This window comes from Phymastichus coffea, unplaced genomic scaffold (genome assembly GCF_024137745.1).
Source record: "Phymastichus coffea isolate CEN01 unplaced genomic scaffold, Cenicafe_Pcof_1.1 PCOF00244, whole genome shotgun sequence".
NCBI lineage: Eukaryota > Metazoa > Arthropoda > Insecta > Hymenoptera > Eulophidae > Phymastichus > Phymastichus coffea.
Genome location: NW_026707055.1, coordinates 10,243 through 25,935, shown reverse-complemented (window position 1 = coordinate 25,935; position 15,693 = coordinate 10,243). Strand labels below are relative to the sequence as shown.

The window sequence follows — 15,693 nt, the reverse complement described above, 5'->3', positions numbered from 1 at the left end:
AAAGTACGCGGAACGATAAGAAAAATGGCGATACAAAGGAAAAGGGTAGGTATTGTTTGTCCGTCGTTTGACGCTGAAACAAGGAAAATTCAATCGGTCGATCCCCTCATTAAAGTAGCGCATTCCGTAAAAGTTGGCTTGCGAGCTTACCGCGATGACACTGCCGGGAGTTTCAAAAGGACTTAATAACTTTCTAAGACTTATTTTTGTATTTTGCGCGCGCAGAGGCTGTTGCTGCCCCGAGAGCCATTAAAAATCCCCGGGACTTGGAACTTTCGACATACGTTCAAGTTAAAGCCCCCCTGCGCTCGCTCGCGACGGTCTCTCTTGAATAAGAATCAGTAGGCGCTCACAGCGGCTGAATTTCTTTTCTTTTACCGAAACTCTCCTTTCGAACATTTTCTTGCTGCAGATCGTCGCTGAAAAAAGATAAGGCAGCCATTGCACACAATTAGGAAAGCAGAAAGGTGGCGAGGAGAAGAAAAAAAAAGAGTCTGATTTCAATTACGGCGAAGATAGCAATCAGTCTCATAAAACAGTACAATTTACCTTAATACCCCTCAGGCCGAGATTGAGCCCCGAGAGAGAGAGAGAGAGAGGAATATAGTGATACACATGGTTAGGGGGAGGGGAAGAAGGCGAGTAGCGAAGCCTCTTAAACGGCTTAATGCAAATTAAAACGCAAAATGATCGCTTAGCGCGCGCGAGACAAAATTATCCCCGTCGTCGTCGTCGTCGGGCGACTTCATTACCACCTTAAAAACTGCCGTGCGCGCGCCGCTTGCAGAATTGCTCGTCGGAATTAACTTGTGGCAGCCAAATTGAAATAGTAACACCATGTCGCACTTCGATTTCTTTTCCTTTACAGATGCGCTTTTAATTATAAAGATGAATTAACCGCGCTAATTTGAGAAATTTCTTGGAATTAGGTAACATTCAGCTCCAGACCGGAGAGATGAAGATCGCTACTAGCGAAGACTTATCTGTTGGGCTCATTTGCCTCTGGAGATTAGTTGCGAGAGGGACTTCATTCTAACGCGTAATTTACAAGGCAAACGAGCTTTTCCGCGTAAATGACAAATGCAGTTTTCGATTTCGTTTGCAGACAACGACGCTCCAATGGCAAAATTCCCAACATTGTTTCCGAGCAATCAACACACATCTTACAGGTTGACTTCAATCTATAGGCTGACCTTTAAAAATCTGCGGATGGGTGTTTGCACTTTCATAGATCTTAGCTTATCACGAATCTTTATTTAGTGGGCCAGAAGTTTATTGTCTAAATCAGCGCAGGCATTGCCGCAGTCTTACTCTAAACAATACGCGGAGCGCACGACGCTTAGCACTGAAAACTTAATTATCGACCGACCCCAGAGTTATCTACAATGACTGGCAAGTACTTGGCATGATTACGGATCAATGCAGATAAATATAGTTTCAATAGTGACTAGCGAATACTAAAAGAAACAAAGTGAAACGTCCGCTTAGCAAGAACGCGCACCTCGTTGCAGTCAGATTTGAATACCCCGGGAATCACGTCCAACTAAATTATGGACCGTTGGTCTGGTAAAGTAGCCGTCGTCACCGGCGCTTCAGCTGGTATAGGTTTGGATATTGCCAAAGCGTTAGTTCGCCGGGGCATGATAGTTGCCGGATTGGCCAGACGGAAGGCCAAAATGGAGGTGAATATTCATGAGCGCAGATATGCGGTGAATTCGTTTTCCACATACATACCATTTTTCTTGCCTAAATATAGGAAGCTATGAAAGACGCGAGTGGACCGGGAAAATTTTATGCAGTCGAGTGTGACGTAACGAAGGAAGAACAAGTTCGCGACGCCTTCGATTTTGTAGGGAAGAATTTGGGATGCGTGCGAGTTTTGATTAACAACGCTGGCGAATTAAACAAGGGAGAAATGACAAGTATGTTCGATCGCGCGAAATATCGAGCTTTTGTGTAGTAATGGTTTTTAAAATTCGCAGCGATGGACAGCAATCAGCTTGCAAATGTCGTCAACCTCAACATTATGGGCCAGCTACATTGTACACGTCAAGCTGTCAAGATGATGCGAGAAAATGAACACCCAGACGGCCACATTATCAACATGGGCAGGTACGCACAGTCATCAAAGTAAGCTAAAGGAGAGATTTTAAACTGTTCAATCTGCAGCCAAGTAGGTCACAAAGTGCCATACGTGGAAGACTTCAGTCTAAACATCTATCCGGCGACGAAGTTCGCATTGCGCGCCCTCTCGGAGACACTGCAAAACGAGTTGCGCGGCACGCAGATTCGCGTGACGGTCAGAATAATTGCGTGAACGTCACCAGCGTAATGAGCCCATGAATCAGCCTTTATTTTTCTTACTTTTTATAGCACGTGAGCCCGGGTGTTGTGAGGTCGGATTTTTTCGAAACAGCCGGTGCCGATCCGTCATTTTTGCAAATGGTCGCTGCTCTCGAGCCCGAGGATGTTGCCGATGCAGTCGTTTTTGTACTTGGAACCAAGCCGCACGTGCAGATTGCCGAACTGACTATTAGACATCTTAATGATTATTTTAGATGAATTTCATTGGACTTCCCGAATAATCCTCGTGCTTGATGGTGGGTATGTTAACGAACTCCTGCAGATAATAATTAATTTGTAATTTTCATGGCAGATTTATCCCAGTTGATTATTAAATAAAACAGTTACATTAGATTTGCTAAATCTCACATTTTTCACAGTCTACGGTACATTTCTGAAAGTTGCTCGGGACACTTCAAAATTTGAATCGACAGCAGTATATTTCAATAATTGACAATAAAAAAATGCTATTCTAACAATGGCCGAGAATCTTGTCTTATCGCGCACAAGTCCTCAGTGCTGGCGATATATAGACAGCTCGATTTCCACGAGAGCAGAAAAAAAGTCCGAAGAACGTGGGCAAAGAAGAAGGTTCCCGCGGGAAAAAACCCCGTGGAAGTTGTTAGCCGGCTATTGCTGTGTGTGAGAGAGAGAGAGAGGGAGAGAGTGACAAATGGCACGTATTTACCTTGCGGTCGAGGCGCGACGCAGACGAATCCTCGACGGAGAGAGAGAGAGAGAAAGAGAGAGAGAGAGAGAGAGAGAGAGAGAGAGAGAGAGAGAGAGAGAGAGAGAGAGAGAGAGAGAGAGAGAGAGAGAGAGACAGACAGACAGACAGACAGCAGCTATATATTTTTTCCTTCTTCCTCGCTATATGTCTCCCTGCCTTCAGGTGCACTGTAATTCAGTAATTTGTCAACATTTTTCCTTCCTCTCTTTCTCTCCCTCTCTCAAGGTCAATGTCATTCCACTTTTCCCTTTTCCAAAGTTTTGCATATCTACGTATGAACAAAATGAACGAGAGAACGTGAAAGGCTTGCTCGACTTCCTGCTCCATTTTTTATCTAGAGAGCGAATTCGAGAGAGAGCCTCTATCGACACGGAACTTTCTGTCTATCACATCGATTTTACTTTTTTTTTCATACACGCAACTGCCACGCTATGCGACAAAAAAGAAGTCCAGTTCTGGTATAAAACCTGTACTCCGACACTCTCGCTCCGAAAAAAAGAGAAAATCTAGTCTACTTGCTCGTCATAAAAAAAAATGCCGAGTGATATCTCGATTTTACGAAGAGAAAGAGCGCACGAGCGGCCTATTGTTTTCGTTTTTTTTCGCGTGCGGACAAAAGCGAAGCAGCGCCATTTTCACGGAGCGATCGCGTAGCCATAAGCTCGCGCTCTTTTGCATGACAATGAAGCCTTTCGTCTCACGCATAGCCGTGCGCGCGCGCGAGAGAGAGAGAAAGAGAGAGATGACGTGTTTATGAGGTGAGAGAGAGAGAGAGAGAGAGAGAGAGAGAGAGAGAGAGAGAGAGAGAGACAGCACACGCGGATTTTGTTTCCAGCGCGGTGGTTGCGATTTTTTTTCTTTTTTGATTTTGTTTTGCGAATCCCAACGGTAGATCCGACGAGACGATCTCTCGGCACATTTTTGGCGAAAGGAGAGAAAAAAAAACGAAAATAAAAGGCGTCTCGCGATTTCAATTAAAAGTAAAAAATAAAAGAAAAAACTGGCCGAATGCGAATTCAAAGCCAAGCACGCACGCGCAGGCACGGCGGCTGGCGAACCACAGACACGGTCGCGCACAACGTCAGAATTCCCAGCGCGTCGACGATCTGGCTGCTGGTCGTCGCGAGCTCTCTCGCTCTCCCCAACAAATCCACGAGGAGACACGTGTCGGTTAATGGGCGGCGTAGGCTCGCGATCATTGCCAAGCCCTCGCGACTCTCGGCCATACGTGCGCCGACTGCTCAACTACCTCCGACGCCGACCACAAGCTGTCTCTGATTTTCTGCTTAATTTCGAGTGCTTCTTCTTCTCTTTTCTTCGAGGGACTGGCTTGATACGTTTGCAGGAGACGCAATGTCTGCAAGTAGGTCCGAGCACTTTCCCAAGCTTTGCATTCGTTTGCAGTGCCAAGTAAACAGTGCGTACGTAAAAATCATCGCCTATAACTATGCACTTGGTGCAGCTTTTATACGCCGATATAACGTATTTATCTTTACGATGCATTACGCTGAGCTTTTACTACTTCCTGGGGGCATTCAATACTCTTACCCAATCTTCTCTCTCTCTCTTTTTTGCTCTCACGGAAATGCAAATTACTTTCGATAATGCATATACAGACTGGCTTCGATTAAAAAATATCCAAAGAGAAATGAGAGAAGGGATTATAGGCGGATCTTGAGCTATTTTGTTTCGCATAAATGCACTCAAAGTGCAATGGACCCTGTAATTGTATATATCGTCGATAACATGGCTATAAGTACGGATTTACACGACCATTAGTAATGAGCCTGCAAGTAACGTTGTTACTTGAATAAACTCTAACTATGTTATACTTGCAAGGACATTGCATCGAAAGTCAACGCCTTACTTTCCGTAAATATTCCCAAGGACAAAAATTCAATTATGTTTGATCGGCTTCTGTTGGACCCAGTCAACTAAAAAAAAATTGCGTTTGTTTCAAGGGCAACATCGTTAAACGTTTGACGTTACCGCTCAACACTGCTCGAGCATATATTTTTATTGCGCGCTTGTGTCTTAAATATTTATGAGAGAAGTAACGAATTTGGTTGACAAAAGTGAAATGAGCGAGTGCCAGTAACGACATGAAAATTCAATTAGTCGATAATTGATGAGCACCCACTCATTTGGCGGGCCAAAGCCGCGAAACAATGAGCACACCGCAAATCGCAGATAAAAGGAATGCCCAACTCTGCTAAACGTCGAATTGCACTTGGCACGCGTGACAGCACGCAAAGTCTGAAGCGATCGCGTGCAAAGCCGCGATTTACTTGTAGGAAAAAAGCAAAAGCTGTTCTCTTAAAGCACGTCGGGCGGGTGTACAATATTAAAGCGACGCTTTGCCCCCGAGACAATGTCTGAGCAACTCGACTCCTCCTTGAAAGCGAAGGTGGCCCCCCGTTCGACGCGCACGCCTTGACCAAGTGCGTCACGGCAGAGGCCGCCGCGTTTGGGTGTTTGGTTTCTCGCCGCTGCGGTGCCCCGGAGAGCGCGCGCACGTTGCGCTGTCGGCGAGCACGAAGATCAGCCGCGCGTCCTCGGCGAGGAGTCGTCGCTTAAAGCGGCTTGGACGCTCTCGCGGGCAAACATAGCCGCACACAGGCACGCGGGCACGAGTGTCGCCGAGCGCATCCAGTTTGCTGCTGGCGGTCCTCGCCGGCAGCAGGCAGCAGGCAGCAGGCAGCAGAAAGCCTCTCTCCCTTTCTAGACACACAAAGGCGCCCGCGCGCGCGCGCGCGCGCACAAACCGGCTTCCTCGCGGTAAAACAAAGAAGGCGGCCCAGGAAGCGAGAGCGTACAATGGCCGCCGCCGCCGCCGCCGCCGCCCGCCAGAGTTAGGGTTACAAGCTTCTTGACGAGTTGCCAAGTTTCGAGCCAGAGATGTATATCCTCCGCCAGGCTGCTCTGGAAAAATGGAGGAGAGGGCGCGCGCTGTGAAAATTTGAAGAGAAGACTCTCTCTCTCTCAGGGTGTGGCACACTACACCTAATTCTTAGCCCACCGACAGACGGAAAATTTCAATCCCCCGAGCGTTTAGCACCACACCACTCGTTTGAAACGCTGCCAGCAACGCGAGCTTCTTCACGCTGCTCCCCCCCCCCCCCCCCAAAGCGCTCCAACTAAATGTTTGAGCGGCACGCAGGTATCACGCGCTGCCGCGATCGCTTTGCCAGGTGTCGCGCGGAGATGCCGTCACGCCTCCTCTTTTTTCCGGCTTGATCTTTTCGCCCGCGATTGATGACGCTAAAAATGCACTGCCGGGCGAATCCGATAAATTCCGATGGTGAAAGAAGAGGAATTTCAATTTGCACGCTGTCGAAAAAAACAAAGAGCGGGAAGGGAGAGAAAAGAAGGAACGACGCGTGTTTCGTCCTAGAAAACTTCCGTATAACGGAAGGGAAGCTGCGCTGTTACGCGATGCTCCAGTTTTTTATTCTCGTAAGGGCTAGCACAAAGTATTTCAGGAATGAGCCAAGAAAAGTTGCGAGAACACACACTTTTCTTTCGACTGGCGAATGCTCGATAAGTGTTGAAACGCACGTCTAGAGCGGAAAAATCATCAGTCCGTCAGAGCCAAACGCCCCTAGGATGAATATTCAGCTCGGCCAATTATGATTCCCTTTGTCGAAGCTTCGCGGGCGCATTAAACAAATTGAGATTGTACAACTGCACTCGAAATCAAAGTCAAGTTTCGAGAGCGGAGAATGACAGTTGGCGAAAGTTTGATACCTGTCAAAGACGAATACATTGAAAAGAGGACGAGAGGGAGTCCTTGTCAATAGGCAACTTTCGCCCAGCCGGTATTATTTACATTTTAAACACAAGCCGAGGACTTTGATATTTGACGTTAGTTTCCCCGCGTAGAATTTGACTTTCAAAGTGATCAAGTTTCAACTTCCAATAAAATCCGTATATACGAATATTCAAGCGCTCGCGCGCAGCCTTAACTTTGAATACATTCGCCAAATCTAATTTCGCTCTGCTCTCCCTCGGTAAACTTAGAAATGTTCTCTATTTTTTGTATCTACACTGAACGCTATGCGTTCGTGTGTGTGTGTGTGTGTGTGTGTGTGTGTGTGTGTGTGTGTGTGTGTGTGTGTGTGTGTGTGTGTGTGTGTGTGTGTGTGTGTGTGTATGTATTGACTTTTGTTTGAAAAGCCAAAGTTGCCGAGTGTGTAAGCTAATCTATATAGTTTCGAGTGCCACAGTTGGAAAAACTTTTGCTCGAGAGTCAATATTTTTGCTTTGCGCGATGGCGGAGCGTGACTCTCCTCGGATTCGACGTAAAAGTGCTTTTACTGCGCGACGGCCATCGTTTAGTTGCTAATAAAACACGAGCTGCATAGAGCAGCGCTAAAAGATTCGTTCTCTTGCGGCGCGCCGACGCTCGGCCGGCGAAGAAAGAAAGGGAGAGAAAGAGTGTATAAATCCTCGATTCGGTAATTCCGCGGGCTCGCCGGCATAAATCCAACTCGCATGTGTGCAGCCGCAAGATTCAGAGACTCTTACCAGCGGAGCGAAAGGGAAACTCTAATCCCCGGGCTAGTTCGACCCGAGCGAGAAAAGTACAAGGCGAGAGCCCGAGGGAGGCAGCGGAAAAAAGTGCCGCCAGAACAAAGCCGAATAATGAGGCAGCGAGAGTGGAAGAATCATTGGCGGCAAGTAGTTTGCAGAAACCACCTGACAGATGTCTTGGCCATTGCAGTTTTACTATTATTGTTTTTTACTTTTTTTCCTTGGAATCGGGTACCCGCCTACGAATTGTCCACGTACGTAAAAAATGCTGTACTCGATAAATCATCAGAAACGTCCTTTTGAACATTCAAGTTTTCTTTGGATAGACGGACAGTATCTTGGTCGGTGCACATTGGTTGGACAGATGACATTTAGTTGAAATAACGTTTGAAATCAAACAGAATAAAAACATTGACGAATGGTGTTTTGTGCGAACCACATCTGTGTCGACGATAATTTCTTGTGTTAGGATGTACGAGTAAATATCAAGTTCGTAATGGTGATTTTCAATGCGCGAAAAATTATCTCGCCTCGAAACTAATCGATTCCGTGAGGTTTAGCCAAGCCCATAAATCTCTTATACGCGAGCATTAATTCGTACACAACGTAAAGTAATATTCAGAGAGAGAAAAGGGGCCAAGACATAACAGGTTTGGCTAAAAGAAGAAGGGGAGAAAGTAAAATCCATTTCCCATCGAAAGTTGGGGAAGCAGGAATAAAAGAACAATAAGGGACAATGCCCGAGAAAGGCTGCTGCTGTTGCGGGTATAAGAAAAAGATTGAGATAGGTTTCCGTACATGCGAGAATGAGAGAAAGACCGAGATAGAAAAGGGATTCGTATAGTTTAATATCCGGACTTGGCCTCCGTTAATAATCTTTCTCGAGGCTCCCTTCTTTCTGCTGTGTAGGCTAATGCGTGCGAGTGCCATGCCACTTATACTTCGCCAGTGTTTTTGCTCTTTCTTTACGAGACCGGGGGACATTAATTTTCTTCTCTTGGCCAACGAAGAGAAGGTACTTTCGATTGATCGACAAGCCATAAAAGTCAAACGCGAGCTGGATTAATCTTTCTTATTGAAAGCTCAACTCGCGACAGTCGCATGCGCACTCTCGCGCGACATTCATACTTTTGCAGGCGCTGGCTAAAACTGGGTTATTAGACATAATTAATCACGGGCGAGAGGAAAGAGAGGCTTGCACCCGCACCGCTAGTACGTCGCCGCCGCTGGCGAAACTTTCATCAAACTGTCGGAGCGGAAATTCGCCGTCGGAGCGACGCCTATTAAATTTTGGCTGACCCCTCTCTCTCTCTCTCTCTCTCTCTCTCTCTCTCTCTCTCTCTCTCTCTCTCTCTCTCTCTCTCTCTCTCTCTCTCTCTCTGACTTATAGGCAGACGAAGCGTAAGCCCTACTCGTTAAAGCTTCGTGCTTGCGCTATGGATATTGTGTTGCCCTCGCCCTCGCGATTTTTTTACGATGCCGAAAAAATGCTCGCTTCTATCGACCATTATTTCGCTGCAGCTCGAGTATCAAAATATTCTTTTCTTTCGGGCCAATTTTCGGTCCAGCTCGCTGCGACGGAGAAAAACTTTGTTACATCGCCTTTTTCTCAGGGTTAGCTCGCGTGTGCCAGGCATCATTTTTGCACAACCAGCTTTTCATCTCGAATTTCTCTCTCGTTGAAAAAAACAAAAGAAAAAAAAGAAGGACAAACAAACAAACAAATAAAAACAAAGGAAAAAAGAAAAATCGCCTCTGAAAATTTTCTTGGCGCATTTTCAAAGCGATAACTAAGCCTCGAATGCCCGCGTCATCTTTTTAATTAAATTTCCTGCCTCCCACTCGCCCAAAAAAGAGAGAGGGTGGATGGAAAATTGGAGGCAGCAGCAACGTTCTTGTTACAACACGCACACACGCACATACACAGAGCTGGCTGTTTCATTTTTCGCTGCTGCGCGCTCGCTCGCTTTCGGGAGCTTATCCGACTTGCCTCGCGCTATTTATTTCTCTCAGCTCATTTATCTCGGCGCGATCGTCCGTCTCGCTGTCTTGTTTGCCGCTCTGTCGCACTGTGTTTGCTAGTTTTTGCCCTCCTCTCTCGCGCACTACACTTTCTTTCTTTTTCTTCTGCTCTCCCTTTTTTCATTCTGCACTACCGCCGCCGACGCCGCCGCCGTCGCTACCGATAGCGTCGCGCCCATCGAATTCACTGTTTATTCGGGGTATGATGGAGTACCAATTTGTTTTTCCCTCTTTTATTGCGCACGTCAAATACATGAAAATCGCGAGGCTATTCGTTCTTTCGATCGGTTTTCGTCATCGGTTATATCAAGCCGCGCGTGATTTACGCGGCCGGAATAATGAAAAAAAAGAGCGGTCGCGGGAGAATGGCGTGGGTTAAGTGTTAATCTTGGGTTTTTGGTGGGAGCGAGCGAGCGAGTGCCAAGTCTGCGGGATTATCGCGCATCTTGTAATTGCCAACCAATCCCAACGGGGTGAGACGCTCGGCGCGAGGGACGCGCCTGTTTTGGCATCAAGCCCTGCGATTGCCGCCTCCTCTCTCTCTCTCTCTCTCTCTCTCTCTCTCTCTCTCTCTCTCTCTCTCTCTCTCTCACGCTATCTCTCCGCTATCACTCTGTAGCAGTGTGCCGCGCCCAGTGTCAAATTCAGGCCGTTTGAAGTGCGATTTTTATGCTGCCGCGGAGAGAACTGAGATGCCGTTTTCTTTGCAATATCGCTCTCGGGAGATACGCCGAGACGTCGGATTTGAAAAAATCCAGAGGCTAAACGGGCAACGTGCCGGCAGGCCCAAAAATGACAATAGAGGCAGCGGTGCGTAAAAACAGGTTACGCGCTCGAAAAATCCTCAATTATCCACAATTAGTATGCAAAAAAAGCATAGGTGGGAGAGGCAGCTATTCAAAACATCTTTCTCTCTTTCTCTCTCTCTCTCTCTCGTTGGCGGCAAACCCACCGCGACGACGACGCTGCTTTAATGACTGCTTATTTCATAAGCCACGGACGCCTCGCGGCACGCGCGACTACGACGGCGACTACCAAGCTGCTAATTAGTTTTAATGGATTGTTTTGCGCTTTCTCTCCCTCGGCTTCTACCACCGCCGAAATTTTGATAATAAGCTGAGTTCGCGGTTTGTTTGACATCTCTCAGTTTCGCTGACATTGCCAATGTGCGACTTTTCTTCACGCGTGCTGATCATGAAAAGTTTCTCGACGGAAAGCATTTTGTTTGTTGTTAGGTGTTCTCGAGCGCGTCCAAAGTGACGATGCCCTACGAGAACCAGCATGGTAAGCATTCTGGCCACGATAGCCATTCAGCATCTACCTTAAGCTTTTCCTTCATTTTATTTGTGCATCTCAGGCTTCTAAAAGACTGAAATTTGTGAATTCATTTCCGGTGAAACGTTAAATAAAAAAAACTGCTGGATAGTTGACATTGTGGCAAAAATTAAATTAACGTATTAACTACATGAACTGGAGGATTGGCAGATGACAGAAGGCGCATTTAAGACCCACGACTAAAATCTAAAAACTGTAAAGAATACAGTCTGGGATGTAGCAATTAATTCAAGTTTTTACAAATCTAATCAACATTTATAAATAGAGAAAGCTACTCATTCTCATTCATCACAAACAGTTGGATAAGAAGAATCGACGGAGGAGAAAAAGCGGTGTTAAGACAGAATTAAACGACAAATACGGAGGATTTGCCCCTAGCATTTCAAAGGGGGAAAAGCACGAGAGAGCAACTAGGCGATGCTCGCTCCGACGCATTACCATAAACTCATCATTTATACAAGTGCAACGCCGCGCGCCAAGCACACTGAAATATGACGCGCGCGCGTGTTACGCTGCCTCGTGCTTGCAGGTTAATGGATAGGCTACGCAAAGACTCGACGTGCTGATAAACGTTAACGCGCTCTATGCAAGGGCTTCAAAGCAGACGCTTGTTTGCATTTCGACAATGATAAAAAAAAGCAGCAAGCATCGTTCGACGTATTAAAGTGATAGCGTGACGACCAGTGGCGTTGTCGTTGGCAATATCCTTCCGCAGAGCGAGCCCTGCGTTTGCTTTTTTTATTTATTTATTTATTTTTTTTTATTTTCTTTATTTTCCGAGTGACGCCAGTGATTGATGCCTGCGCTTCATGGATTTTCATTAGTGTCAAGCGTCCACGACGTAGTTGCACGGTTCTTTTTTTCCTCCTTCTCCCTGCGCTCGCTACCGCGGACCTACATCCACGATGCCCTATCGATGAGTTTCCCGAAGCTGCGATGATTATTGCGGCCCCGCACAGAGATTCATTTTAATTTTTGGAAAGGCGAATACGCAAACAAGGTAATTGCATTCGTCAAAAGGTATTTTTCACTCTCGCTAGTAGGAGGCGGGTATGCGTAACGGGTAAACACATACATCCTCGACGCGCGTGTATCCGCTCCCGTGCTTTTTAAAAGCGCCGGGGAACGGAAAATGAAAAATAGAGTGACAAAATCGTTACATATGAAAAATACATCTAAATCACCGTGGATTTAACGTGCCAAAGGAAAAGCACGTTTATCTCGGCTTTTTTCCGTCAACTGACTGTTGTTTTTTCGCGCCGTGACGATCGCGCAATTAATCAATCGGCTTTATAATAAAAAAAAATTATCGATGGATACCGTTAAACAAACCCAATAAGTCCAGCCGCGAAATTTATTTGCGAGAGAGAGAGAGAGAGAGAGAGAGAAAGAAACGAGCCCGTCAACCGGGTCATTTTTCAACGACGCCAACAGAGGCCAGAGCAGAGTTGTTTTCGTTGTGTGCGTGTGTCGCGTGTATTTTATAGTTTCGGCCCCAGTGTTGACGGACGGGGGTACAACGACCCGACGCCCGCACCCCTCTCTCGTTCTTTCTCTCTTCTTTTCTCTCTCCCGCTCTTTTTTCCAACGCGCGCATCTTTTTCTCTCGTTCTTCGCGAGATTTACGCGCAGAGGTCTGGATTTATTCGTTTATTTATTTTGATGACTATTTCGGACGTGTGTGCCGGGATGAGTCTCTTTTCCGCTCTTTATTCGAATTCATGAAGAGGTTAGCGCGCTTTTTGGGGACTTTATTTCGTCGTAATGCTTATGGAATGCCCTAACTTTGTCAATCAAATCAAGTTATGTTTTGAAATTACGTCGTTGTTTTATAATAAATCGGTACTAATATTCTTATCGATAAAAGAGAATAAAATGAAATGCAAGAAAAAATATATTATTACAAGAAAAAAATATTATCTGAATGTTTAACCCGTTCGATTTGAAGTACGTTCACTTGAAGGATTAGCATATTCCAGCAACCGTAGGCCCACTGGAATTATCGGATGGTTTTACGATATATCTTGGAACGATTAAAAGTTCATTGATTTCTGTCAAATGATGAACACTAGTTTAATGTTTATTTGCCAATTAGTATCGGTCGTATTAATTTCTTTTAATTACATCTATGGTATTAGAATCCTATAAGTTCTTATCGTCGACATGTGCACGGTTCGGCCAGTGCAGTAAATAAGCTCGCTGTACAACGCTAGTATTGTATTGTCCGGATAAGTTAACGCGCGAGTACAAGACCGGTTTATCCCCCTAACCGGTTTCGCCGATCGTAATATTATAAGAGCATCTCGAACTCGCGTTCCTTGAATTAACATCATTCGCAGTGTTCACCGCGATGGGATGCAAGTACCTGGCACTTGTCCTTATCTTCGTCGCTCCGACTTTTGCGCTTGACCTGGACAGTTTACACGCGCTATGGAACCTCGCAAGATTGAAACACGGGGGTTTGAGCTTCCTGCAAGATATCATGAAATTCGCGAAAGAAGAATTACCAGACACGACACCGCGTCATGGGCAAGAGTACGACTTTATCGTGGTGGGCGCTGGAACAGCCGGCTCGGTTATCGCAGCGAGACTAAGTGAAGTTAAAAATGCGAGTGTGCTACTTATCGAAGCTGGTGGTCACGAACATTTACTGATGGACGTGCCGCTGCTTGCGTTGTTCCTGCAGCTCTACAGGGATATCGATTGGGGATACTTGGCCGAGCCCTCCAATGATTATTGCCGTGGGGTGCATAATCATCAGTGTAAGCTTGCCAGGGGCAAGGTCATGGGTGGTACTGCCGTCTTAAATTTCATGATCGCCACCAGAGGTAACTTTCACTGATCAATTTCTTCACAAAGCAAAATAATACAGTTTCTTTGCATCAACTTTAGAGAAATATTCAAATTCTTTAGGTAATAAAAGAGACTATGAGGAATGGGCCGAGCTAACAAACGATGACGACTGGGGGTACGAAGCTATGTTGAAATACTTTAAAAAATTGGAAAACTTTGAAGTCGATCTCGCTCCAGTAGAGAACAAGTTTCACGGATTTGACGGTCCATTGAGAATTGCTAATGCACCATGGCGTTCGAAGCTAGCGAGAGCCTTCGTAAAAGCAGGCGAAGAAATGGGATTTCCTCCATTGGATTACAACGGACGTAAACAAACAGGTTTCTCATACGTTCACACAAATCAAATAAATGGTGAAAGATTGAGCAGCAATCGGGCATACTTGCATCCCGTGAGAAATAGAAGTAATTTATTTCTCACAATGAACAGTCGGGTCGATAGGGTTTTGATAGATCCAAAAAAGAAAATTGCTCGTGGCGTAAAGTTTCGCAAATTCGGTAAGAGAATAGAGGTGTATGCCAGGAAGGAAGTCATACTGAGCACCGGAGCGTTCGCTTCGCCTCACCTTCTTATGCTATCTGGCATTGGACCAGCAGAACACCTGAAAAGTTTCAACATACCCGTAATGGCAAATTTACCTGTAGGCGAAAATCTAATGGATCACATTGCCTATGGTGGCTTATTTTTCGAGGTTAATCAAACGTTAGGAATCGTAGTATCTGAATTTCTGAATCTAAGAAACCCCAGTATAAATGATTACTTAACAAGGAGAACCGGTCCGCTTGCAACTGCAGGTGGAGTCGAAGGACTCGGTTATATCAACGTCGATGATCTCCGAGTCGATAACGAAGAGCCTAACATTGAACTCATGTTCGGTTCTGTTCACCTGGGATCGGATGCTCTCATTAAAGTGCCATTCGGCATCAGGGAAGACATCTATCGTCAATATTACGCCGACGCGCTTCACAAACATGCTTACATCATTTTCCCACTGCTTATGAAACCCAAAAGTCGTGGCAAGCTGTTACTAACCAGTGGAAATCCCGCTGTCAAACCTAAAATCATAATGAACTACCTCTCGGATGCCGACGACGTGAGGGTGGCCATTAAAGGTATTCGGCTGGCACGTGAAGTCGGAAAGACCAGAGCGATGCGGAAATATGGCTCGAAAGTTTGGGATCGCCATGTTCTTGGATGCGAACATTGTCTGTACGACTCGGATGAGTACTGGGAGTGTGCATTGAGAACTCTCACCGTGACTCTATGGCACTTTTCGGGGACTTGTAAGATGGGTAGCTACTACGATAACAGTGCAGTTGTCGACACCAGATTACGAGTAAGTAAATAGCAAATGATCGAGCGAAGACGCAAGCGTGCATTAAAACTCATGAGACATTATTGTTTTGTCGTTATAGGTTAAGGGAATCAAGAGACTACGGGTAGCAGACGCCTCCATTATACCGACCATTCCCACGGCGCACATAAACATCCCGGTTATCGCGATCGCCGAGAAGTTCGCGGATATCGTCAAAGCCGACTGGGGCTACATTTAGTTAATGAAGATGATTATGGAGCATTTTACGCAACGAGTTTCTATCTCAAGGAATTTTCGGAAGACGAGGGGGAGGCTATTCGAGTTCCTCAAACGACGTTGAACGCGATAGATATTTAAGTAGCTTTTATTACCGCAGATACGTGTAATGCAATTTGTGAGAGTTTCAATTTGTTACTTTGTTGTACTCGGCTTACTGCTCTTATAAAATTATTAATCGGATGAGGACTATACGAGTTCGTCTTATAAGACATTCGCGAGAGGTTACTGATTTTTTGGAAACCTGTTTTTTTTTTTATTTCAATCTCTTCCTTGAGCACTTATAAT

General features: G+C 45.8%; 2 protein-coding genes across 2 annotated transcripts; both read left to right on the top strand.

The window, feature by feature from the left end:
• Nucleotides 1-1,516: 1,516 nt before the first annotated feature.
• LOC131674453 (farnesol dehydrogenase-like) lies at nucleotides 1,517-2,679 on the top strand. Its single transcript, XM_058953149.1, has 5 exons — nucleotides 1,517-1,682; nucleotides 1,757-1,922; nucleotides 1,983-2,112; nucleotides 2,170-2,299; nucleotides 2,374-2,679. Exons 1-5 carry the CDS (start codon nucleotides 1,551-1,553, stop codon nucleotides 2,560-2,562), a joined length of 747 nt encoding a protein of 248 aa, XP_058809132.1. The 5' UTR covers nucleotides 1,517-1,550; the 3' UTR covers nucleotides 2,563-2,679.
• An 8,211-nt stretch (nucleotides 2,680-10,890) lies between these two features.
• Nucleotides 10,891-15,367, top strand: LOC131674454 (glucose dehydrogenase [FAD, quinone]-like). Its single transcript, XM_058953150.1, has 4 exons — nucleotides 10,891-10,912; nucleotides 13,303-13,791; nucleotides 13,877-15,150; nucleotides 15,230-15,367. Exons 1-4 carry the CDS (start codon nucleotides 10,891-10,893, stop codon nucleotides 15,365-15,367), a joined length of 1,923 nt encoding a protein of 640 aa, XP_058809133.1.
• Nucleotides 15,368-15,693: the final 326 nt, after the last annotated feature.

Coding starts and splice junctions, on each gene's coding strand:
- LOC131674454 (XM_058953150.1), top strand. CDS start 10,891: ATGCCCTACGAGAACCAGCATG. Junction 10,913..13,302: donor GCCCTACGAGAACCAGCATG/GTAAGCATTCTG, acceptor CATCATTCGCAG/TGTTCACCGCGATGGGATGC. Junction 15,151..15,229: donor TTGTCGACACCAGATTACGA/GTAAGTAAATAG, acceptor TTGTCGTTATAG/GTTAAGGGAATCAAGAGACT.
- LOC131674453 (XM_058953149.1), top strand. CDS start 1,551: ATGGACCGTTGGTCTGGTAAAGTAGCCGTCGTCACCGGCGCTTCAGCT. Junction 1,683..1,756: donor GACGGAAGGCCAAAATGGAG/GTGAATATTCAT, acceptor GCCTAAATATAG/GAAGCTATGAAAGACGCGAG. Junction 2,113..2,169: donor CACATTATCAACATGGGCAG/GTACGCACAGTC, acceptor TTCAATCTGCAG/CCAAGTAGGTCACAAAGTGC.